The 26,786-nt window shown below is 42.2% G+C and overlaps 1 protein-coding gene across 2 annotated transcripts in view; it reads left to right on the top strand.

Annotated features, from left to right (window-relative positions):
- AMOT (angiomotin) overlaps window positions 1-25,339 on the top strand; it is a 64,842-nt gene extending 39,503 nt beyond the window's left edge. For both annotated transcript variants that reach the window (XM_077889856.1, XM_077889857.1), the window contains 6 exons: window positions 9,127-9,276; window positions 9,974-10,164; window positions 18,030-18,152; window positions 18,906-19,138; window positions 20,601-21,314; window positions 21,651-25,339. In XM_077889856.1, coding sequence (XP_077745982.1) covers window positions 9,127-9,276; window positions 9,974-10,164; window positions 18,030-18,152; window positions 18,906-19,138; window positions 20,601-21,314; window positions 21,651-21,748 — 1,509 coding nt within the window. In that variant the 3' untranslated portion in view covers window positions 21,749-25,339. The remainder of the gene's footprint in view (window positions 1-9,126; window positions 9,277-9,973; window positions 10,165-18,029; window positions 18,153-18,905; window positions 19,139-20,600; window positions 21,315-21,650) is intronic.
- Window positions 25,340-26,786: the final 1,447 nt, after the last annotated feature.

A 26,786-nucleotide genomic window follows, 5' to 3' on the forward strand; every position in this document is an offset into this window, starting at 1 on the left:
AAGGATGTCCTCTATGGCACCGGACTTAGCTCTGCATAACTACTTTTAATGTCCTATAGCTAATGAGTTGTATGCATGTGATGATGTTCATCCAGCCAGTAATAATAGCCTTCCCCCTCTACCTATCCATCTGTATATATATTTTCATTATTTTTTAAGACTTTACCTTTTTTAATAGCAGTTTTAGGTTCCCAGGAAAACAGAAGGGAAGGTACAGAGATTTTCCATCTACTCCCTGCTCCCATACCTGCATAGCCTCCACCATTATCAACACCATCCACCAGAGAGGTAAAATCTGTTACAATTGATGAACCTGTGTTCACACATCAGTGATCCAAAGTCCATAGTTTATATTAGTGTTAACTCTTGGTGTTGTACCTTCTATGAGTTTGGATAAATGTATAGTGACTATATCTACCATCATGGTATCATACAGAGTATTTTCACTCCCTAAGAATTCTGTATTCTGCTTATTCATCTCTACCACCTATGTATTTTTTTAACTTTTTTGAAAACATTTTCAAATATATTATTGTATCTTCCACCACGAGCCTTGCAAGTTTTGTCTTCTTTTAACAGATTAGGAAATTAAAGTGCAGACAGTGATAAATCTAGGACAAAACCCAGATCTCTTAATTCTAAAATATCCTACACTATGCTTTGTCCATCAGCATATAAATGGAAATGGTCAATGATTAAATTACTTCCTTGCAAATGGCTGAGATAAATGGGTACTCTGGAGCCCTAGAAGTAATTTTGTATATAGCCATCATTTAAAAAATAAATTTGAAAGACATCCACAGTTGTTGGAGGGAGTGAAGGGATGCCATCATGTGGTATTCATTTGCAGGGATCAGATTTTACTGAGTCAGAAGGGGGTTAAGAGATCTGCCAAATGCTTGGGAATGGGTTCAAATTATTGCAGAAGTGCAATGGAAAAATATGATTGATTGAGCTCGAGGGTATTTGCCCTATTCTTCATTGGATTGCCTTTCTGCTGTTCTTCCCACTTTATGATTCCCTTTTAAAAATTTATCTCTGAATCAGAATGACTTGAAACCCTTAACTTGACTTGCCAGACAAAGTAAATACACTGATGAATGTGTTTATTGTTCATATATTTGTAGTGTTATAGCTAAGCTATGCTATGCACATTTTTACTCTTCTATTTGAGAGCTAAATAATATTAACTGGTCACCAAGAGGGTAGTGAACAATGAAGTAGAACTAGAATCTCAGAGAGATGCACAGGAATAGAAGGTCCCTGCCCTTATGGGGCTTTTGGGGTACTGCTCTCCAGTGGGGCAGGGACTTTGTGTTGCTTCCCATTGCATCACTACTGCTCTCAGATGTAGAATAGGGCCTGACATATGAAAAGTATTCAGGAAATATCTATTGAGAGAATGAAGGAATCCACACATGAATAAAATCTTATACAGTGACTTCTAATAGAATACACATTATGAGAGGCTTTTGAGAAAAGCAGCAATCAGGGTCCAGTAAGATTAGTCAAGGAAAAACTCCTGTAGAGTTTAGTGATATGGTGAGGAGGGATGAAAAAATGATCAGACTAAAAACCAAAAAAAGAAAGAAAGAAATGATTAGATTAATACAGAGGTTGATTATTTGCAAGATAGGCCTGGTTGAATTTTAAGGCAGTAGGAGGCTGGAACGTTTTGATAAAAGCATTTTTAAGAGCCATATCTAGACTGGACAGGGGAGTGTGCTAGCAGATTGGGGGAAATGAAAAGTACCAAGTAGCATGAGATATGGATGAGAGAGAAGAAATCTGGCCTAAATAAATGAGATAGAGGGGCACCTGGGTGGTTCAGTGGTTGAGTGTCTGCCTTTGGCTCAGGTTGTGATCCTGGGGTCCTGAGATCAAGTCCTGCATCGGGCTCCCTGAAGGGAGTCTGCTTATCCCTCTGCCTATGTCTCTGCCTCTCTGTGTGTCTCTCATGAATAAATAAATAAAATCTTAAAGAGAAAAGAAGTGAGAGAGAAGGTATGAAGGTGCCTAGGATATAGTAGGTACCTAATCAATACTACTTGAATGGATATGCTAGCAGTAGATTGCTCTGTTCTTAAATAAAGCAGTGCCATAACGTACTACTTGAGGAAGTCTGTTATAGCAACTGTATATAGGATGAACTGTGTGTCTGTGTGTACATGTGCTTATATGCAGATGGGAGAGGGCAACTGAAAGTATGGAGATCTGTTAGGTTGTTCTAATAACTTAGTTGTGAAATTAGAATTTAAAACTATGTAGGCTAAAGGAGCACCCAGGTGGTGCAGTTGGTTGAGCATCCAGCTCTCTGTTTCGGCATGGGTCATGGTCTCAGGGTTGTAGGATAAAGCCCCATGTTGGGCTCCACACTCAGCACAGAGCCTGCTTGAGATTTTCTCTCCCTTTCCCTCTGCCCCTCCTGCTTGTGTTCTCTCTCTCAAGTAAATAAATAAATCTTTAAAGAAAAGAACTACGTAGGCCATGAAAATATACGGAAACAAGAATATGAGATATGTTAGAATTAATACATAGTAATAGACAGAGATTGGGTATGGTGGACAGAGGAAAGAAGAAAAACAATAATTTCAAGATTTTGAGACTAGAAAAATAGAGTAAGTGATGATAATGACTGAACTATCAAAAGGATAGCCTTTTAAGGAAATATAAAAGCAGTCTGGGACACATTAAGGTGTCAGTGAGAAATCTTGCACTTGGCTAGAGGTCTGTGACTAGAGAGTATGATAACATTAACATGTGAATATAAGCAGTTGTTGAAAGTGGGGATAAATGAGATCTCCAGTAGTGCGTAAATGCAGATCAAGGATTCTCCACCTCAAGGCTATTGACATTTGGGGCCAGATAATTCTTCACTGGTAGTCGTAGAGGAGGCTATCTTACAGACTGTGGGATGTTTAGCAGTATACCTGATTTCTACCCACAAAAAGCCAGTAGAAGCCTACCCCTAGCTATGACAGCCAGAAATGTCTCCACACGTTGCTGTGTGATCCCTGGGGGAGACATAGCTCCCAGTTAAGAACCATCAGTATAGAAGCAAAAGAATAAACTATCATAGATTAAACCTTTGTGGTATAACAAGAGGCAGAGATGGGATTGGAAGGGAAGGTGAGTCTAAAATATCAAGACAGAAAGTAAGATTGATTTAAGGAACCACAATAGGAGAACATAGAATCAAAGAAAGCAAAGGAAAGGGAGCTTTGACAAGTTTTTGAAAATTGGTGTTTGGTAAGAAAACTTGAATGGATAGAATGATTTCCCCTATTCACTGAATATCCAGAGGGAATTTGGTTTAAATGATGGATTTACTTGGCTTCTTCTAGAGGCCTGTGGGTACTCATCTTTAGACCTGAGCCACTACCTTGACTTCGGAAATGTTTCAAGTAAACTTTTCACTTTCTTGAATACTGAAGACATAGAAAAACCATAGGATCATCTAGGATTCTATGGAGAGTACACACATTATATGTTCTGTCTTTGTCATGTACATACATACAAACTAAGGCAGAACTTCTGTTTTGTTTTTACCTCCAAGAATGTGCTCAAAAAAAAAAAAAAAAGAATGTGCTCATACAGAATTCTAGGATTTCATTTTGCCTCCTTTCTTAATTATTGGTCAGTGTTGAAGGTAAAAAGGGGAAGAGCAGATCGATGAAATATTTGTAAACTGGAAGACTATCAGAGCCCATCTGAGACCATCTATGTAGCCTAGTGTGGGTTTCTTTTTTAATTTTTTAAAACTTACTGGTCAGTGCTCTCTCCTAAGACTAAGAATGCCATATCCAAGGGCAATGAGCCATGGGGTCCTCAGGAACCTTAAATTATTTAACCATGCTGAAGAGTCAAGTACGAAAAGATAATAGAATAAGGTAAGATGGGAGGCCCAATCTCTAGGAATCCTAGACAGACAACATGCAATATATATTCCTACATATTTTCAAAAATGTTGTAATCTTTGTTTGGATCTTAAGTTTTATGTGGAACCCTAAAATATAAAACACATACAAGAGAAGGTATCTGATACAACTTACCTTCCATAGTGGCCTCTGAATCACTCCACAGACCAGTTTGAAAATCACTCCATTGTCTTGCACTTTATTTACAAAGGACCAGAGAGTAAATAGTTTCAGTTTTGTAGACCATACAGTTTCTTTTGCAAGTGCACCTGCTCAACTCTGCCTTTCTAGCCAGAAGGCATTGGTAGTCAGTGTGTACAGAAATGGGGATGGATGGATTTGGCCTGCTGCTGACCATTTTGCTTTGCTGACTCCTATAACCCTCCTCATTTTTTTACAAACAAGGACCCTGAAGCCAAAAGTAGGGAAGCAAAGTACCATCAATAGTGGAGCTAGAACTAGAATTCAAGTCTCCTGATTGCCACTATGTTCTTTTACCTTTCATTTTGCTGTCAAATAGAAATAGCTGATTCTTGTGCGTGCGTGCATGTGTGTGTGTGTGTATGTGGTGGGGAATGAGCTCTGCCTAAGGCTCTTTCAATGGTACTTTTGACTGTAAATATTTATTTCTCACAAAGTGGAGGTGCCCCCAAGTCAGGTATTTTGGAGAAAATATGGTGTCCTTGCAGCTAACTAGTCCTTGCTTCTAATTGTATTGCCAGTGAATGGCCTTGTCCCATAAAGATATCTGAAGCTCTGTCATATGAAGTGTTTGAGGCTTAGTTTTTTTTCTTTTTGTTTGGCGGGGGGGGGGGCAGAAGGCGAGAGAGTCTTAATCAGTCTCCATTCCCAGTGCAGAACCTGGTATGGGCCTCGATCTCATGACCCTGAGATCATGACCTGAGCTGAAATCAATGCTTAACTGACTGAGCCACCCAGGCACCTTGAGGCTTAGTTTTATATATCTTCCTAGGGGAAAATGGCTAGATTTTTAATGTCTTTTTTTTAAATCTTTAAGTGTAGTTGACCTACAATATTAGTTGTAGGTGTACAGCATTGTGATTCAACAAGTATGTACATGATAAAATGCTTACCATGATAAGTGTATTACCATATTATTGGCTACATTCTTTATGCTGTGCTTTTCATACCCATGACTTACATATTTTATAACTGGAAGTTTGTACCTCTTAATCCCCTTCACCCATTTTGCCCATCCCCCCCACTGCTCTCCCATTTGGCAACCACCAGTATGTTCTCTATATTTATTAATCTGTTTCTCTCTTTATTGTTATTTGTCTCTTTGGTATGTCTTAATTAGACACTGATATGATAATGAGAGTCACTGAAATGAAAACCATATCTAGGCTTTCTGGCATGAATGTTCAAAGTTGAAAGGATTAGAGCATGTGTGATTTGGCATTAACTTTCTCTTCAAAAAAGGAACAATGTTAAGTACTTTTTGTACTGGGCAGTCTACTAAGCACTTCATGTGTTCTCTCATTTGATCCTTTTAGAGGTATATTACATCTTCATCATCTCCATGTTGATGAATAAATAAATGGAAGCTCAGAGAGATTAAGGATCTTACCTAAGGTTGTAAACCTAGTGTGTGGGAGAGCCAGGATTTGAACACAGACAGTCTGAGGCCAAAGCTCATAACCATAACCATTTACTGTGTGGCCTCTCTCTTTACCTAAGAAGGAGCCACTGACATTTCTGATGACCTTGAAAGATGAAGTTGGGAACCCAGAATGTCCTAATTACCAGTTTAACATTTGAGGAGCTTAGCACAGGAGACAAGGCAGAAAACAAAAGGAGGTTTTTCATGATGAAGGTAAAAATGAAGCAAATAACGATTGTAGAGGAGTTAATGAGCCATACAGACCTACCTTTGTTTTTTTTTCTAAATATGGGTGAGGTCTAAGGGGCACCTGGATGGTTCAGTCAGTTGAGCGTCCGATTCTTGATTTTGGCTCAGGTCATGATCTCAGGGTCGTGAGATGGAGTTCTGTGTTGGGCTCTGCGATGGGTGTGGAGCTTGCTCAAGATTCTCCCTCCCCTTCCCTTTGCACCTCCGCCTCCCTCTCTAAAATAAATAAATAAATAAACAAATAAATAAATAAATAAATAAATAAATATAAGATCTAGGAAACATAGAGCACGTAACTTAGAATATAGCTGACTTGTTGATTTCATCTATAGGGTCTTGCATTGGTAGAATCCTAGAATTGTCCTCTTCTGTCATAATTTGTCCAGGGATTAAGTATTTACTAGGTGACTGTGGTATTTATGGGTGAGCTATATCTGTTTTTCTTATAAAAAAGGTAGGAGGAGAATAATGCCAGCAGCAATAGTCTCGGTACCTTATATATAACCATCCCAGTGGCAAAACATAATTGGATTTTTTTGGCCTGCTTTGTGGATGTTGTCTGACCTGCATGCCTGTCTTCAGCCATTTTCCCTTCCAGAAGGTTGGCTGAGTAACTCCTACTGCTGGAGATGCTTTTGCTAAGATATTAATGTTTCCTTTTTCCAGAAAAGCAGGACATGGAAATAACCACCTGGCCTTGGACTGCTTATTTTTCAGTTCTCTGAGCTTACACCAGAGTACTTTACCATCAAGGCAAGAACTGCATGCTCACTTTAATTGCCTTTAAGTATAACTGCTATAAGCCTAACTAATTATAGTTAACATCCTGTGCATTAGCATTGTACTGCTCCCTTGGGATTTTCAGAGTGATTCACAAATAAATGCATTCAACTTTAAATAGCTCATGAGGATTATAGAACCCAGAAGGTGAAGATAGAGAATATTCCTTGCTCTCCAATTATTCAAAGCTTAGCAAATAGGAAAGCAGAGACATGCGTGGCCTAACAGTCTTCATTGCCGTACTCAGTGTTGTTACAAATGGTGACCCATCCTAGGAAGGAGAAGTGTAAGCTTACTGAGAGAAAGAGAATGATGAGTATTGTTTTGTTTTATTTCCTAGGGAAACGTCTAGTTGATAAAAAACATGTAGACTTCCAACTCACCTCAGCTGGTTTATAAGGCTACATTGAAGTAAGTCCCAGAATTAAAGGAAATGTCAAAAAATTATAGGAAAAATTTTTTAAAAGTTTTCTTGGTCACCTAGGCAAAGCATACCACAGATCTAGTAGGAAAATATGAGACAGGTTTTCTGCAACCTAGATAAAGTTAAGCAATTCTGATTTGGGGAGAAGGCAATTATAAGACAAGGACAGTCCAGCACATGCTCTTGCTGTCTGACTGGCCATTCTAGACAGCAATGATTTGAACTCATTACCACTAAGAAGTTGCCTGGTTTCCTCGATGGGGGGAGTCTGGCTGGTCCTGCTGTCTTGGCCCAGTTAAATGGGGGTGGGCAATACTGGAAGGGTAGGTAAGTTCTAACATTGCAACTATCTGCCTAGGTAGTTCAAAGGGCTTGGGAATTTGTTGACAAGTTAGAGTTGAGCTGAATCCTTCAATTTCCTCTTGACAAGGTTATTGATAATATTTTGATTTAGATCTTAGTAGTGAAAGTATCCCTAACCTCAGCTTCCATGAAAATGATAATGACAGATATGACTAGCTCAGAGGGATTTCTGCTTTAGAAAGAGTCCATAGGTTGATTTTTTAAAAAATGTTTTATTTATTTATTCATGAGAGACACAGAGAGAGAGAGGCAGAGACATGGGCAGAGGGAGGAGCAGGCTCTCTACAGGAGCCTGATGTGGGACTCGATCCCAGATCCCACGATCATGCCCTGAGTCAAAGGCAGATGCTCAACCACTGAGCCACTCAGGTGTCCCCATAGGTTGATTTTATTATCAAGAGAGGCACCCCACAAATAATGATGAAAAACATAACCTCCTCGGGGTGCCTGGGTGGCTCAGTGGTTGAGCATCTGCCTTTGGCTTAGGTCGTGATTCTAGGGTCCTGGAATCAAGTGCCACATCAGGCTCCCCACCAGGAGCCTGCTTCTCCCTCTGCCTGTCTCTGCCTCTCTCTCTGTGTGTGTCTCTCATGAATAAAAATAATAATAAAAAGTATAACCTCATTGACTAACAAGCTGAGAAGGCTGCACTAACTCCTCTCTTCCTAAGTGTTGGGGAGGTATATGCCTTCTGTAAAGAGCCCTGGGATCCTCCTCATCTCACCATTCCCATAGAGCCAGGATTTAGCTTATGAATTACAAGGGTACAAAGAATTTCGTTGTCCTAACCTGCTTCCACCTTTGCTTTTGGTTATGGTTCATAGGCTTGGAAAGAGGAAGAATCATGTTTGATTCATTTAGTCTTAGATTCAATTCATTAGTTCGAGTCTTTAGATATCTTTAAAGGTCCCAGAATAAGGGTGAGAAATTATGGTCCAATGTTATCAACTCAGGCTCATGACTGAGGCAGAAACTGCAAGTGACCTGTGTTCTTTTTTTATTTTTTTTTATTTTTTTTGTGACCTGTGTTCTTTTAATAAATATCTAGTGGGGCAGTGCTAGTCAATGAGGAGATTAAAGACCCTTAAAAACCATTGTGTGGTAGCTTCACTTTTGAGAAGCAGAAATTGTCCAAAAGGACAGTGATGACTATAATGGATAATTACAAGGACCACAGACTTCAAAAAGATGATTCTGACTTCTTTGGACCTTCAGCACCCATTCTTTGTCACTTGGAGAGAAGACACTTATATAAGGGGGAAGAGGGAATGGTTTTCTTTCCACACCAAATTAAGGTTTTCTCCCTGGAGAACCCCCCTTTTATCTTTTAGAATTTCTCTATTGTAATGACCAAAATAAGACATCACTGCCCCTGGACTATTCCAGTTTAGAGTGAAGAAGAGCAGAGGTGAGGACCTTGCCATAAGGATTATTATTTTAATAATTTTAAAAGCTTGCCATCTAAGACAGACTCTACTGTTGGAAATAGGTCTGGGGAAAACAAAGCGGGGCGGAGGGAGAAGAAAAAATGAAAGAGAGCTCCTAAGTCCTCTTCCTCATCACATTCCCTGTATAAGTACAAGGCAGCATTCTACTCATCATGAAGGACCTTCTTACCATTCATTCTTTTTTTTTTATTTTTTTTTATTTTTGTTTTGTTTTGGAGCAGGACTGAAAGAGATCTAAACACAAAGCTGGATTTGGGGGATGCATGATTGATCCTGTTCTCTTTTGTTCCATCTTACAACCCTCCCAACCTGGAATTCCAGCTGAAAAAGAAGCAGGTGTATGTAGATAAGGTGGAGAAGATGCAGCAAGCCCTCGTACAGCTCCAGGCGGCATGCGAAAAACGTGAGCAGTTGGAGCATCGTCTCAGGACGCGGCTGGAGAGGGAACTGGAATCCCTGAGAATTCAGCAGGTATGGAGACCTGAAAGAAAATGAGATCATTCCTGGTTGGTTATTTTTCATTTAGTGTCTGACATGGTGACAAAAACCACACCTGTGCTCATCTTTAGGTTTGTTTTTTTTTCCCCTACTTGATCTTATTTCCAGACTGCTTTCCAATTATAAAGATGAAGTTGGCTTCCTTTGCTTCCTATCCTGGAAAAATCCTTAATGCCTATTATCTTTGCACCTTTTATTTTCAGATGAACCATAAACCCTGTAAGAAGTAAGATGCTGTGCAAATAGACTCCTAACAGTTTAGAATTGGATATGGCCTTTAGAGTCATCTGGCCATAGCCCTCCTCATTTTTAGATGAAAGAAAATCAAGACTCAGAAAAGGTTGCATGATTCACTTAAGGCCACACAACAAGTTAGGGGCGAAGTAGGGCCCCAGTCCTAGGTGTTTAATGTCCATTTCTGTTGTGTACCATGCTGGCAGGCAAGAATAGTGATTACTTCTTTCCTGACCAAGGGAGTCTCATATTGAAGCCCAAGATAGAAAGTCCCATTGCCTTAAGAGAAAATTTGGATGCCCCTTGCTTCTGAATCAGAATCCAAACTGAAGTGGCTTGGGCAGTAATCCTCTCCAAGATAGGGGGCTCTTCGAATGGGACTCAACCACCACGATTCTCTCACTGACCTGAGGGGTCTCTGTATCTCCCCAACCAGCGCCAGGGCAACTCTCAGCCCACCAACGTTTCCGAATACAATGCCACGGCATTGATGGAGCTCCTTCGGGAGAAGGAGGAGAGGATCCTGGCCCTGGAAGCCGATATGACTAAATGGGAACAGAAGTATTTGGAGGAGAATGTGATGAGACATTTTGCTCTAGATGCTGCTGCAACCGTTGCTGCTCAGAGGTAAGTAGCTGGCTGCCAGAGTCACTGCTTGAAGGGCCTGGGTGGGTGGGTGGGGGCAGAACACAAAGGTGACTGATAAAATGGATTTTTCCATTTCTCTTGTTATTTTCTGTAATGTTCTTTCCCTCCCCTTACCCCCAGTCTCTGCTTAAATGTGTTTTCTTTCATCTGGTGAAACAGATTGTGAGGGCAGAAGGTCAGGAATTTGAAAATTGACCTTAACTTATGAACTCACTAGAGTCATAGCTTGGCTCTCCTTGGGAACCAGAACAATTGCAGGTGGGATCAAGTGAACGTTTGCACACCTCCTTCACCAGAGCCACAGCTTCTTGCAGTTTTCTTTGTTTAGCCCCAGGACTGGAGTGGAGGCCTCTTCAGAGAAATGCCACTCAGAAATGAAATGTCACTCAGGAGTGGCTGCCGCCATTTGGTAGCTCTGACTCACCCAAGCTATGCCAAGGGCTATACTCACCATGGCTCCATCCTGCCCTTTGAGCAGGTCTATATTTGTAGGCCACATTCTCTGTGTTCATGAGTGCATGACATGGAGATGGTCATATTCCATTTGGTAAGGGATAGAAAGTGGCTGGAGGATTTTGTTTTATTTTATTTATTTATTTTGCCTCTGAGATTTCCCCCTTTCATGTGAAAACATTAAATCTTGATCTTGGGAGGAAACAGTGTTCTTACCCCGTTTATCTGTCTCATGGCTGTTTGTAATCATGAATTGGGTAAGAGAGAAAGAAACAGCAACAAAAACTAAATTTGAATCATGAGGTGGCCTGTTTGTTGGAGAGATGGACAAGAGCCTTCAGCTACAGTTGAGTATCTGAGGGGCTGCCAGAGCACACTACACCCATAGAGTCTCTACCCAGAAAGTTATTAAAAACCCCAGTGCTGTTTTTAACGTTCTCCTAAACATGGTGAGCTGGAGAAATGTGGAAACACTTGCTAGAGTCTAGGCTGGGATGTACATCCTGTGCGGAGGGGGTGGAGGACACATTTATCTGTGATTCCTTCTCATGCCAAATCAGAGGGAGGGCAGCGCTGGAGAGCTGGGCTGGTGGTTTGCAAACCTACTCCTAGTTCTCCAGGAAGACATCTCTACCACACTCTTCCCGTCTCCAGGCATCCTCTAAAAACTTTAAAGGGATGGGAATCACCTCTGCCCTAATTTTGAGGTCCTCATGAGCTTAAGCTTACCTGTCTTTGTTTTCTGCAAACAGTGTGCTTGGTACATGCCAGGGCAGTAACAGAGGGCACAGAAGCCCAATTGTGCTCAAAGATGCTCGGGAAGTTTGGAGGCAGATTAGAAACACAGTTAAGTGGAATTCTAGCTGCTACCTTCCAAATAAACTCCTGTACCCTGTGCTTATCCAAAGGTTACTTGGCAACCCTAACACTGAAAAGGAGATACAGGACAATTTCTGCCATCTTTGCGCAGAAGCTGAGACAGATTCTGCTCATAAAGGTGTGCAACATGAAAAAATGTTGAGTGGCCAGGGTTTTTGGTGCTGGGAGATTCACTGCTAAAACTGACTCCAACATAGACTTCAGATTAGGAAAGGCAGTGAAGCTAAGAGGTTGTCCCTGGGATCCTTGTATAAAGAAATGAACCCTCCCCCTTCCTTCCTCCCTGGAAAGTTTTGAGTATTGGAGGAAACCCCCTGTCAGACAGATTTCTTTCTAGAATCTGTTGCCTTCCATATGGTAGATTTAATTTAAATCAAATTTGTTGAAATCAGTCCATAGAAAGTTTTCATGGAATCACTGTTTTCAGTAAAATGTGTGTGTTTATTATTTCATATGATAAAAAGCAGCCAGTATCCACCTAGTAGAAATACCTGATGTTAGTTCCTCAGACAAACATCCTGTATCTGGACTGTATACTTTTTGCATGCCTTTTAATCCAGTCCACAGGGGGAATTGAGAGATTGTGTTCAAATTCCTGCAAAATGAGAGTATCAGACTAGGTAATTTCTCCAGACCCTTCTCTTCCAGGATTATGCTAATTTTTTTCAAAGATAATGCCTTTTATGCTTGGCCACAGAGATTCCCTTTTCTTCCTTTCTTTTTTTTAAGATTTTATTTATTTATTCATGAGAGACACACACACACAGAGAGAGAGAGAGAGAGAGAGGCAGAGACACAGGCAGAGGGAGAAGCAGGCTCCTTGACCCTGATACAGGACTTGATTGTGGGACTCTGGGACCCCACCCGAAGCCGGAGGCAGACGCTCAACCACTGAGTCACACAGGACTCCCCCCTTTTCTTCCTTTCCTAATAAGACTTCAAATTTGGAAGGTAGCATTCAGAAACCTTCATTTCAGAGCCTGTGAGCTCTTCCACCTTCCCTTCCAACATCTCTTGCCATTGCTTTTCTGCCCAGTGGTTTCATTCTGCCTCCTCTCAACCCTAAAAATTTGACCACAGTTCTGCTCTTTGCCCCTTTCAATGTAAAAGGTTTATGTTCTGTTTTCTTTCCAAATAATTTTTAAGTGCCTAGGATATTGGCTGCAGATGGAAAGTGCTCAACATGTATTTGAGTAAGGAAGGAGAGAAAGAAGCAAAAAAGAAGGAAGGAGAAAAGAAGTGAAAGAGAAGGAAATGATGTGTAACTCTGTAACTTAAATCTGTAAATCTAGTGCCACATTTTAATGGCCTGCTTGGTTCCTGTGTATTCTGCTAGTATCTCAGTATATTCCCAGTGTAATAGCTCATAGGTAGATAACAGGCTGCACATTTAGGAACTGTTGCTTGGGCAGTATCAGTGCTAGTTGTAGAATTTTTCCAATTAAGGTATTACTTACAAATTAAGTAAACACCTAGTTCAAGTGTATGCTTTGATAAACATTGGCAGGTGTATACAATAATGGAGCCACTGCCACAATCAAGAGAGAGGACACATTCTAAAGTTCTCTTGTGCCCCTTCAACTTGATCCCTTCCTCCCCCATCTGACCCCAGGACAACAATCAATCTGAATTTTTTTGGCATTATAATTTTTCTTTTTCTAGACTGTATAAAACGATTCATATAGTATATACTCTTTGTGTTTGATTTCTTTCACCTGGCATAATTATTTTGAGATTCACACAAGTTGATGCACATATTGGTAGTTTATTCCTTTTCATTGCTGAGCAGTGTTCCATAGTTTGGGTTATACCACAGTTGCTTATCCATTCACTCAAAAATGGATATTTGGATTGTTTCTGGTCTTTGGCCATTGCGAATCATGAAAATAGAGATTTGAATATAGTAACAGACAACTGTCTTTTCTCAGGTAGAAGACCTATTAGGTGATCTTTTCATACCCCTCTTAGCACTTGCATTCTATGAAGCACCACTTCTCAAAGGGAAAATAGTCAATGCAAGAAATCACATGTAGTATTTTCTACATAAGGTACTCTGCTAAGTACTTTACAATTATTGCTTATCCTCACAATAATTCTTTGAGATAAATACTATTACCTGTTCCACAGACGAGGAACCTGAAGCACAGACAGGGTAAATACTTTGTCCAAGATCACACACAGTTACTAAGAAGAGGAATCGGGATTGCAAATGACATTTTGACACCTTCACCACTGTCCTCTGCTGCCTCCCAGAAACGATGATTTCAAGGTAGTGAAATAGGGATTATGAACCATTCAAGAGTGACCATTTGAGGTTTATTACTTAGTCACTTAAAAATATTATAAATAATCACAATAATATGACCCACAGTATAACTCTGTATTGTGGTGCTCCTAGAGATTATCCAGATGCTTAATATTAGATGAGGGCAATCCTACGGAGTAATTCATCCTAGAGGGATGGATTCGGCAATGCAGATTGAAGTTCACAAGCGGTGACTTTATTTCTGAATAGCAGCAAAGGGATAAAAAGATAGTAAACCCGTGGGCAGCCCAGGTGGCTCAGTGGTTTAGTGCCACCTTTGTCACAGGGCATGATCCTGGAGACATGGGATTGAGTCCTACGTCAGGCTCCCTGCATGGAGCCTGCTTTTGTCCCTCTGCCTATGTCTCTGCCTCTCTCACTGTGTCTCTAATGAATAAATAAATAAAATATTTTTTTAAAAAAGATAACAAACCCAATGGGCCATGTAATTGACGAGTTTGCATTTTCTGAATTAGGTTGTTAACCTTCTCCGAACGTGCAATGTTTTGTGTTTATTTTGGGCGATGTAAATCTGGGAAAGAAGGAAGGAAGAGGAAAGTAAGAGGTAGAAGCTGGTCACACATATTATACATGCCTATCTGTTCCTTCCTTGGAGGTTTTTCTCAGTTTCTGTCCATGACTCTCTCCTCGTTCTACCTTTTGTCTTAGTTATCTTGTTCTCTACTACAGCTTCACATAGTAAGTCTGACATCCCTTAGATTAAAGCTAGAATTGTCAGCAACTTGTTGGATAGTGTCATATGGCTATTCATAAGACATGTTAACTCCGATGTAACTAAAATCAAAACTCATTATAAATGCTTTCCCAAAGATTTCTCCATACTTTCCTATCATGGAAAGTGAGTGGTATGCCATTTTTTTCTAGTCATTTGAATTAGAAACAACACAATTCTCATTCATTCTTCCCTCTGTCTAACAACTACATTTAAGCAGTCTTCAAGTTGTAGCAATTCTGCCTCCTATGCCTGTTCCATTTCCCCTACTATTGCATCACTTCGTCATTTCAGTATCTCTTGCTGGGATTATTACAATAACCCTTCTGACTGGTTTGCCCAAGTCCAGTGTATTCCTCCCCTACCCCCTATCGTATTTCACCCAGAGATAATGCTATCTTTCTAAAGCAGAGCTTGGATCACATCACTCCCCTCAAAAAGCTCTAATAATCTTCAGTGCCAATTGTAATAAAGTTCAAATTCCCTTCTGTCTTAATTAAATTGTTTGCCTGTTTACTTTCTTTTAAAGATTTTATCTGTTTATTTGAGACAAAGAGAAACCGAGATAGCAACAGAGATAGTGAGAGAGAGCAGGAGCGGGGAGGAGAGGGAGAGGCAGGCTCCCCAAGTAGGGAGCTTGGGGCTTGAACCCAGGACCCTGGGGCTTGAACCTGGGACCCTGGGAACCATGACCTGAGCTGAAAGATGCTTAACTGACTAAGCCATCCCAGGTGCCCTTTGCCTGTTTATTTATTTTTTTGCCTCGTCTTGCAAGTCTCCTGCAGTCAGGGACTAGTCTTATGCATGTGTAGCCACTTTTTAGCATCGCAGTAACTTCAAACACAGTGTCGTACTCATAGTCGAGTTCACATATTAAATCAACAAAATGATGATACCCATTCAGGAAGGATGGATTTGAAGTTTAAAAGTTTAAAACACTAGATGTTTTAGTTAGGAAATCATGGGTGACATTCTAGAAAGCAATGTAAGCAATGTGATGAGAATTTCATTGGACAAAGGAAGGAGAGAGATGATTGGAAGGATAGTTGCCAGAAACTCATTTATTAAGAATTCAGATGGAGGATATTAAGCTCAGGGATCTACATTTTGGAATATGCAGGTGGTGTTTTCAAGCCATCAGTTCACTCCAGATGTGCGTAAGGATGGTCTCAGATTATTGGAAGTTAAGCAGGTCAAGTTGCTCCTTCCAAAGCTGTGCTTGCTTGCTTTTGCCTGAGCCATTGGCTTAGTAGCGCCAGTCTTCTAGAAGGAAGATTGATGTTGAAGGCCGTCCTGGCAGCTCTGTAGGAATTCACTAAGTGCCCCACATTTTCAGGCTCCATTCCTGAGGAGTTCACAGTGTCCATATCAATTAGCTGGCAGGGCTCTGAGTCCCCGAAATGGTCTTTTATGCAGTGAAAGTGGCATTGAGCCAGCACTGGCTCCCCCAGTGACAAACCATGCACTCATGTCCCAGTGTCCATAGACACCATGAACTCTTTAGAGCGGCCTGGCTCTGAAGCAGCCATCCCATTGGAACTATGCCCTGCAGGAATTGCCTCCAGGATATGATCTTGGAGCTGAAATTCTTTAAAGTCACACTCTCTTGTCTGCTACTCTTCTTCTACCTATAGACTTTTCTCTCATAACTAATAGATGACTGTATTCAGTGTTTTTACTGTGCCTGCCACCATATCTTTTACAGGCATACTTTGACTTCTTCCCCCCCAAAATGCCATGAGATGTAGGTATAATGATGATTTCTATCTTGCATATGAGAACACTGAGCATTAGAGGAGTTAAATTCTATGAGCTTACCGGGCTCATAGAATTTGTTAGTGGCAGAGTACTTGGGAAAGTGGGATTTGACCCTGGTGTAGTCTCTAGTCAGAACCTGTGCTCTCCACATTGCACAATGCCATATCCCCTTGGCTACTTTGGAACATAAGTGCCATTCCCGGTAGGACTATAAGCACGTGAACTCACCAGAGCAAGTGGAAAATTCTGAGATGCTAAAATATTTCAAACTTAGCAATTGATGGGAGCCACTTGCACTACAATTATTTCACCATTCAGATACATTGTTTTAGCTCTGCATATAAAGTACAAGCATTTGGGGAAACAGTGGTTTTATGTAAACTCACCCAAATTCCCTAACTTTAATACCAGCTTGCTGCCTCTTTATCCCCTGCCCTTTCCTTCCCATCTGCACTGGTCACAATCTCTAAGCTAAGAGAACACAGCTAGCTGCCAACAGAAAATTCTCCCACAGATCCTCGTTCTCATAGGAAGTATAATGAAACAGTGCCAATTCATTGTTTTCTTGGTCTATTGTCAGCTTTCCTTGAAGACCAATATAATTACATCAATATTCTTCCTAATCCCTTTTTCTTTCCCTGCGAGTGATTCAAAGGAGATCCAGTTTTCTTCATTCCCTTCACTTTTTTTTCTACCACTAGTTCTAAATGAACTAAAGAAAGATGTATGACCTCATTTATCAAGACGATATAGGATTTCCATATGTCTTTGACTTGTGCTGTGTAGACATCAGCCTCACCCACGGGCTAGACCCTCTCCCCACCAACACTGCCTTCCCTTCTTCCTCTTCCTCCTCCTTTTTTTCCTTCTCCTTCTCCTCCTCCTCTCTCTTTCTCTCTCCCTCTCTCTCTCTCTCTCTCTCTCTTACACACACACACACACACACACACACACACACTTTACTCCTTATTAATGAGTCTTTGAGTTAATGGCCTTAGAGACTTTCAAATGAAACAGGATGGTCCCTTGTGCAGTTGGGACCCTGGCAAGAGAACAGTCATGGGGGTGAGACTTGTTGAGTTGGCACTGGAATGTTTCTGATGTAGGTCAGATAGGAATTAAGTGGCACTGACTCAAAGGCCCTGTTTCTAACTTGGCTTGCATGCCCTACCTGACCTTCACTGTTGACGTGTTCATAGTTTGTTTCTAGCATTCGGGTATAGTTGTTATACATCTGTAGCAATGGCTGTCTAGTACATTCTTTGTTTTTCAGCAAAGTCTAGCCGTTTCCCCTTCATAACTGTCATGAGAATAAAGTGGAAATCTATATCTTAAGTGTAATATAAATAATAAGATAAAGTGGAAATAGAAATATCTTCCCATTACCTGGCTATGATCGAAAACCTTGAAGGAACTCTCAGCCAGAAGGCTTTGGGAGCCTATCTGTCTAGTTTTGAAGGCAAGCCTGTGCGTCTCTCGTGGAATCCTTCACTGACTTTTGTAACTGTTCTCAGGCTGAAAACCGCTTCTAGCTCTGAGTGCTGAACCTTCCCATCTTGGAGGTTCTTTTCAGTAAGTCATCCAGAAACCAGCCATTCCTAACAAGTCTCGCTGTAGCTTATGGCTTTCCAGCAATACTTTGACTTGGGAGGGAAATGATAGGATTCATTGGTTTTGCTGCCTTGTCTTCCTCATCACTGTCATCTTCCTTCCCAGGGACACAACAGTCATCAGCCACTCTCCTAACACCAGCTACGACACGGCTCTGGAAGCTCGCATTCAGAAAGAGGAGGAAGAAATCTTGATGGCCAACAAGCGTTGCCTTGACATGGAGGGCAGGTAGAAAATCCATCCGGACCCTGGTAGATCTGAGAAGAAGGTATCAAGACCAGATAGATCAGAAGGGAAGGGCAGACGTCTTCATTCACAGCTGAAAAACCTGACAACACAGCTTCCCCTGACCCCCACAACCCTGCCAGCCTGTTACTTGGGATTTGAAATGCAGTGACCTTTACCTTGCTTTCCCCATTGGCCTTGGTAATTGCTTTCCATCTTCCCTCTGCCAGAACTGTATCGCTGGTATTTGCACTCTGGGGTATTCTTTCTAGCATTGGACTTCAGCCCTGTGTTACAGCAGAGTGCACAGTAAAAAAACATCCATTCCAACTTGGAGGTAGGGCACCTGATACCTCTTATAAACTCATGATCATTTACTTATTAACTGAAATTGCGGCCCATTCATAGAAGTTCTTATTTTCTCACTAAATACGTTGTTCCCCTGACTCCAGTTCGTCACTATAGTACCCACTACATTGATTTACCTGCTCACATGCAGCTTCTCCCACAACCAGTACCTTCCTTTGGCCTCGTGAGGTTTAAGCAACAACTCTCACATGCTCTACTATGTTCATTTGGGTGTGGAGAAAGGCATTTTAAAAAGCATGGCACACTCTCCCTTGCTTTACAACCCAGAAATAACTAAAGCACCCCTTAGTTGAAAAGACACTGGAAGCTTAAGTCCATGCAGGCCATGAGACCAGAACATGGAGGTAGCAACAACATCTTTATATGTTCTCTATCTTTGACTCCTAGGATTAAGACGCTTCATGCCCAAATTATTGAGAAGGATGCCATGATCAAAGTACTCCAGCAGCGTTCCCGGAAGGAGCCAAGTAAGACAGAGCAGCTGTCATCCATGCGACCAGCAAAGTCTCTAATGTCCATTTCCAATGCTGGATCAGGCTTGCTCTCACATTCTTCCACCCTGACTGGCACCCCCATCATGGAGGAAAAGCGAGATGACAAGAGCTGGAAGGGGAGCCTAGGTAATGACAGTAAAGACAATTAATGTGACCCATTTAAAGAGAGCCCTGGGGATGCCTGGGTGGCTTAGTGGTTGAGCATCTGCCTTTGGCCCAGGTTGTGATCTTGGGGTTCTGGGATCAAGTCCCCCATCAAGCTCCCTGTGGGGAGCCTGCTTCTCCCTCTGCCTATGTCTCTACCTCTCTTTCTGTGTCTCTCTTGAATAAATAAGTAAAATCTTAAAAAAATAAAATAAAGAGAGCCCTGACTTAGATATGTGCCCATTCAGCAAGGAAAAGGAGCGATGGTCCACATTCTAGCGAGGATGATATATACCAGGTTGGGTTTCTATCCTCCTGAAAGGAGCTCCTCCACATTCTGATATCTCACTGAGAGAACACTGATTGAATCCAAGGCCTTCAAAGATAAGAGTTCTGAGTTCTCCTTGGGTGGGAAGGAAGATAACTTCAGTTTCCTTTTAAAAATTCTCAGATCTGACCTTGCCACTTGAGATCTTTAGTCTTTGTCCAAAGCCCACGTGAGCTTCATGTCAGTCAAGATTTCAGAATTCCAGATCTTCTCTGTTCTTTCCTCCTATATAATAGAAGGACTCAGAGTTCTAGTTAAGCTAAATGATGCTGGGTGGCAGGTTTTTGTTATCAGAATGTTCTGAGATGAGAACTGAATGTACTTTTTCATTCCATTCCTGTCCATGCCTTCCCCTCTAATATTTTTTTTTAATTTTTATTTATTTATGATAGTCACAGAGAGAGAAAGAGAGGCAGAGACACAGGCAGAGAGAAGCAGGCTCCATGCACCAGGAGCCCGACGTGGGAATCGATCCTGGGTCTCCAGGATCGTGCCCTAGGCCAAAGGGAGGCGCCAAACCGCTGTGCCACCCAGGGATCCCTAGGCCTTCCCCTCTAATCAAAATCCCAGAAATATCATGGACACCATGAGGTACATTTTTAGATTCTGAGAAAACCAGCTTTGTATTTTAATTTTAGGTCTTTTTGTTGTTTCTGATATCCCTTTTAGTTGTCGGACACTTGCAGTGTCCCTTGGCTAGAGGACGCATTCCAGAGACCACGGTCTTGATTAGAACCTTCATTTACAAAATTATTTTCACACTCATCCATGACTACAATCTTATTTCCCCAATCCTTCCCAGCTGTCTGGTAGTGGATGATGTGGGTGATAAGTGGAACTGACTAGAAGCATTCTGAAAGCTCGCTGGAAATCAGTGGCTGTTGGAAAAAAATCAAAACTGATTCACAGGACACCTAAAAGTGTCATCCACGGTGCTGGGGTGGAGAGTGAGGACCAGGTGGGATGAGCCTGCCACACCCGCCTTCTGGGTTCTCTGGAGGCACAAGGAAAGTTCCTCCTGAACCTTCTACATGGAAGAAGAGGGCCAGTAGACGTGTGCATCTGGGTCCCAGGAGCCCATACCTGCCTAACCCCTGTCTCTTTCTCCCCTTATAGGTATTCTCCTGGGTGGAGACTACCGCGTCGAGTCCGTCCCTTCCACCCCATCGCCGGTGCCACCGTCCACGCCCCTGCTGTCTGCTCACTCCAAGACGGGCAGCCGTGACTGCAGCACCCAGACGGAACGGGGAACAGAACCGAACAAGACCGCCGCTGTCGCTCCCATCTCTGTTCCCATGCCAGCCGCTTCTGCCGCTGCTGCTGCCACCACCACTGCCAACGCTGCCACCAACACTGCCACCGCTGCCACCACCACCACCACCATGGTAGCCGCCGCTCCAGTTGCCGTTGCTGCTGCTGCCGCTCCAGCTGCCACTGCCTCTGCCCCATCTCCGGCCGCTGCCACTGCCCTCGCTGCTACTGCTGTTTCTTCAGCTCCTGCCACTCCGATTCTCGCTGCTGCCTCTGCTGCTGCTGCTGCTGCTGCTGCTGCTGTTGCTCCCACTGCTGCTGTTCAGGTTGCCTCAGCTGCTCCGGCTCCGCTTCCAGCTTCGGCTACCGCTCCAGTTTTGGCTCCGCAAGCGTCTCAGGCTTCTGCTTCGGCTCCGACTCAGGCACCAACTCCAGCTCCGGCTGCGGCTTCTCCTCCAGCTCCAGCTCCAGCTCCAGCTCCGGCCCTGGCTCCGGCTGAGGCTTCTTCAAGTCCAGCTGCCAGTTCTGGGTCCCGTCGTTTGTCTATACCAAGCGTGACCTGCAGTCCCGATAAGACAGGTAATGATTGTCCATACTGGGGAAGCTTTGGGTTCTGCCCTCAATTACAGGTGGTTTGTTGACCCGCTGGTCACTTGGCCACAGTCGTTCATGTGCTAAAGGGAATGGATCACAAGGCACAAGGGCAGCATCTGTAAATGGCTTCTTGGGACACCAGGATGGGAACTGGGGTGAGCCAAGGCCCTTCTCCTAGTAGAAGCAAATGTTCAGGTGGACACGGGGAGGGGGTGTCAGGCAAGTCTCACTTTGCCATTGGCTTCATGGCTCGGAAGGTGTCTGTTTCTAGGAATCGTCACCTTATCCCTAACTGCTTTCTAATCCCCTGTCTCTGTTTAGATGGCCCTGTTTTCCACTCCAATACTCTGGAAAGGAAAGCTCCCATTCAGCTCCTGGGACAAGAGCCTGATGCAGAGATGGTAGAATATCTCATCTAAACGGCACATCCGAGAACTGCGGTTGCTCAGCAAGAGTGCTTTTAATCATTTTTCCCTTTTGTTTGTTCTTATTTTGAGGGTGAGGACTAGGGTTGGGGGGGATGTTCTTTAAAGGGGCTTTCTATTGAGACGATGTAGTACTTAAGTAACACCATACAAACTCCAGCCTAGTCTGGTACACACTTAGAGCGTTACCTCTAAAGACCGATTAATCAGAATGTGCTCTAAAGTTTATTGTTGGGATTTATACAAATGCTAGGACTGTTAATAGCTGGATGTACATGAATGTTTTCAACGTGTGTCATTTTATTTAGCCTTGCCATATTCCAGATCATTTTTATTGAAGAGCACAGTACGTTTGGAAGGCAGTGTGTAACATGTAGTTCAGAAGTGGGAAGCTGGAGAGAATTTGCACATGTGCTGTTTTGTACACTTCCATCTAGGCAGCATCCAGAGAGAGAGAGCTCTCATCTTGGGCTCATGGAAGAGAATAGTTTCAGGAGCTATGTAAGCTGGAGAAAAGGCAGGGGATATTGGGGTGTGGAAGGGTGCTGGAGCTAATTTTCCCTCCCGATTTCCCAGCTGCCCTGTGCCAGGAGTTTATCTTCATTTCAGTGGTGCTTTGGAAGTGGATTCTTTTGGTTCCCTTGTGGAAGTTCATACATTTCATATATATACTCTGGAGTAATTTATGCATTTGGATAATTAATATATTGCTTTCAGATGCTAGGAGAGTAAATTAGCTGTGTGATGATGTATAACTTCCTCTTTCGTAGGGAGTTAGACCATCAGAGGCCTTGATGGAGAGTTGCATGAGGTTCTGTGTGTGGCCACCAGCACAGCTCGCTTGCCTTTCCTGAGACCAATCTGCTTAGTGTTTATTTCTTTTCCAGCACAGACTCACTGGCTGTGTCACCAGTCTCAAATTTCCAGTCATTGGCAAAACGAGGAAGCATTTCTGGTGATGGGCCGAATGCTTTGAATCTCTGGTGACTACCTTGAAAGAACTCCTCTTGTTTTCCCCAATTCTTAGCATATGTCTTAAAAGGCATAGTTGACTATCACCTCCAAAGGAATAGCATCAGAAGCCCAAAGTACTGTGCTGCAGCCGGGGAAGAGATGGGCTGTAGATGTATCCTTAGCTATGCCTTCTTACTGCCAGTGACTCCATCTCAGAATACCTTTGGAGAGCAGCAGGAAATGCGCATGTGGATAGGGACCAAGGAGGCCATGGCTCCAAGCTTTGTCATAGAGCTGCCTCCAGGGATGCAAAATGGCTGCTGATTGCCCCCCCGGTCCCTGCTCTGTGTCACCTTTCTGCCCTTCATTAAGGTGACACATCTGCAGACAATGTCATTAAGATCAGTTTTCAGGGGTAGGGGAGGGTGAGGGGAGCGGGGGGGTACTAGGTAAAGGGTGGGGGGTAGAACTTTGGGGATGTGTTAGTTAGAAGAGTAGGCCTGATATATTATGTTGTGGGGCATAGTGGCCAGAAGGAACTGTAGCAGTAGAGCCCTACCCCCTCAGTTTAGTGATGAGGCGTGTCTGAGACCCAGAGAGGTCACGTGACTTTTTTCAAGTTCACACAACACAGCTTTCCATCCTGCCAATTACCATGCTTCTTTTGGGAAACCCTTATCCACAACAAGCCTCGTTTTAAGAAAAAGCATCTTCATGGACCAGGGCATACGTATTTTGTAAGATGTCCCTGGCTTGAGTAGTCTGTCCGAGGTTCTAAATTCCTACCTTGCCTCTCCTGCAGTGCCTTTCTCAAGGTCTCCCCCTGGTCCTCATTTCAGCAGAGTCACATGAAACTCCCCCCGAAGAAATTGACCTCACTTTTTCTCTTGCTGTGGGATTGGCTGTCTCAGGTCATCTTAGAGGGTTCCTCGGTGACCACAGGAATGGGATATTTAAAATTATTTTTCTGCCATTCCTAATTCTCTTCCAGAGGAATTATTTTGTGGGGTAGAGGGAGAGTGATATGATTTTCAGCCAGTATTGACATTTGAATAATGAAGTGACCATCCTACACATTAGTCCTCAGTCGTCAAGTGAATCCCAAATAGAAATTAAAAGCGTAGTTGTGTTACTTCTAATTCACTTCTCATTCATACTACCCTTTGGCCATAAGGGAGAAAGTCCTCAGATAGTAGAAGCCACAAGTAGCAAACTTCAGGACTGCTACTTTCTAGCCAAATAAATTAATCCAAATAAAATTAAACCTCTCATCTACTCCTTTTGTGGTTATAACACATTGCCAGAATTTTTGCTAGCTCTAGGAGCCCTGATTTTAATCACATTCTTTAAGGTGACAAATGTCCTACATTCCACACTATGTGGCAGCCATCTCTTTAGACTCATGTATTTTCGGGGAAAGGAGGAAGTTCTTGGCTGAGGGCTACCTTGAACTTGCCACAGCATCTCTGCCCCCTCATACCAGAGGCAATCCTTTTGGGCTCAGTTTTTACTCCCAGGTAATTTGCTAAAGTGATATCGTACATCTAAGAGATGGAAGAAGTCCATGTCAGTGTATTCTGTTTACAAAGAAGGTAGATTCAGCCTTTTCAGAAAATCTCTAATAGGTGTCCTTTGAAAAATTATGGTTTATGGGAGAAATGTCATGTTAGTCACCTTTTCACAATTGTGTGGATATGTAACATTTGGGGGCTCTTTCTGGACTCCCACTTATCTATGCATTTTACTGGAACCTCAGGACAGAAGGGTGACCTTGTCTTAACTTGTACTGCCTGGTGGTCTCTGGGGACCTTTTAAGTCAGTTGTACCCCAATGTCCCATGTACAGAAAAACTTCATTAGAATGAACTTTACTTGATATAAAACTCCTATTAACAATTTTTTATTAAATAAAAGTAGCTTGAACATTCTTTTAAAATCATGTATCTGAATTGTTGTTTCAATGAAGGATTTATTTTCCATGCTGCTTTTGAGCTTCAGGATGATAGGATAGCAGAAATGGAAATATCTGCCATCATCTGCCATAGGAAACACCAAGTGTTCTTTTGTTACACAATTGGGTGGGTACAACAATTGGAAAATGAACAAACTGTGCAAACTACTTTTTATGAAGAGCCTAAACACTCATAATGCGGCAGCTTAAGGTGTATACATATGGACTAACTTTTATAAATGATATTCTCATGTCTGTTAGCCATACAATCTCCTGTTATCTCAATTGCTTATTCACATATGAAATGTGTTACTTCAAATGTGTGCATTTTTCCTAAACATGTTTTCAAAGGAAGGCATCCACTATAGGCTAATTGCCATCGATTTCAGTCCGCCATGATCCTTGGAAAGAGATCTCCCAAGTGACATTCATCATCAGTAGGACAAGTGTCAGAAGTTTGTTTATTTTTTTCCAATAGCAACGATGGGTGACATGGAGTCATCAAACCTCCTTCTGGCCTCCCTTGTGATTAATGGCATGTGTTTATAAAATGGATAGCTGGGGTTGGCAGATGGCTAGAGAAGAAGCACCTTTGGTTGAAAATGTATGTGGCCCCATAATGATTGAAACCCTGTTCTGTAATTGAGCTAGTTCCAATAAAGTTAAGCAGGTTTGAATCCATGTTGTGCCTATCTTTTCACTGACAATAAAGTTAGCTATTTTAAAGTGCAGTGCTGCTTGGTAAATGCTTCGGTGTTTATCCACCAGAGGCTTTATTTATGAGGTATCGGTGATTACCTCCAATTTAGTATGCACTGAAATTGTCTTTCAAGGGCAGCATGCGACAGAATTTACATTTGCTTAAAGTATGGAATGTGATTATAAAGTATTAAGATAACACCACAGGCCACATGCTCTAACCAGTTCCTTTCTGTATTCAGGCAGCATATATTAAAAGCCTTGCGTCTTTTTATCTCCTGTTACCAAGGGATAAAATGATGGCCACACAAAGCAGAGAATTCATCCTTTAGTTAGCAATTTGGAAGGCCCCCTTGATGTTTCTTTTGTACCCTTGTTCTTATGCCAATTCATCAGTTTTGGTTGAGAGAGCTTGTTATTAAAAGCAAATCAAAACTGCAAACAAGTTGGCTTTTTTCACTGAAAATGTTAAAGCTGCCTTCACACTGCTCTCCCTGCACCTCCTGTTTACCGCTAGGTCCCACCCTGCTGAGGACGATGAGATGCCCCATGGGCTGGGCTTTTCAGTGACACTTTTTACAGTGAAATTGGTTTGATGGGTGTTGCAAAATGGGTGGGAAGAGGATATAGAATTCATGAGACTCTAAATTTGATTTGTCATGATGTTGGGCTGCATCCCCTTCATATTTATGATGAGTGTGTTGGAAACTATGTGTGAAAGCCCATTATGCTTTTTCAGGACGAAGAAGATGGCATCAAGTCAACCACACCTTCTTACAAAGCTTTGTGAAGCATTTCTTTCAGAAGTCTATTGTGCCCAGTTCTTAATGAACGGTCATTTGCAGGGAGAAAATTCAGTGTTCCTCCAAAAGTGACTGAGATTGCATTGTAGGAGCTTTGTAAATATTAGCTGGTATTATAACTGATGTGATCATCTGGGTGGGTACTTCATCTCCCCTTCCCCTGGACCTCCCCTACTGTGATGAGCTATTCACAGTCTATCTGAGTTACACAGTTGTAGAAAAAAATACTTCCTGCTTCCCACCTTCTCCCAGTCTATCTTCTCTTGCAGGAAGGTTTTTATGGGAAAAAAATAGTGTGATTTAGTTTTAAAATACTTTCTTTTGTGCTTGGCAGTCACCTTGATACTTGAGTGAAGACTCCTGGGGGACAGGACTCAGTTTCCAGAAAGAAAGCAATACTAAAATTTCATACCAGTACTTGCCTGTCAGGTGCACAAGCCAGCCAAATCCAGGGTCTTTATTTAGGCTCCCATGTTTTGTTTTGTTTTTTTGTTTGTTTTTGTTTTTGTTGAGTGCCCCTAACAATGGCTTCAGGCATGTTTGACTTGTTGAATAATGACATATAAGATGTTGCCATTACATAAAAGGCCCCGAAATTTAAAAAAAAAGAGTTCATGGTTCTGATT

This window comes from Canis aureus, chromosome X (genome assembly GCF_053574225.1).
Source record: "Canis aureus isolate CA01 chromosome X, VMU_Caureus_v.1.0, whole genome shotgun sequence".
Classification (NCBI taxonomy): domain Eukaryota; kingdom Metazoa; phylum Chordata; class Mammalia; order Carnivora; family Canidae; genus Canis; species Canis aureus.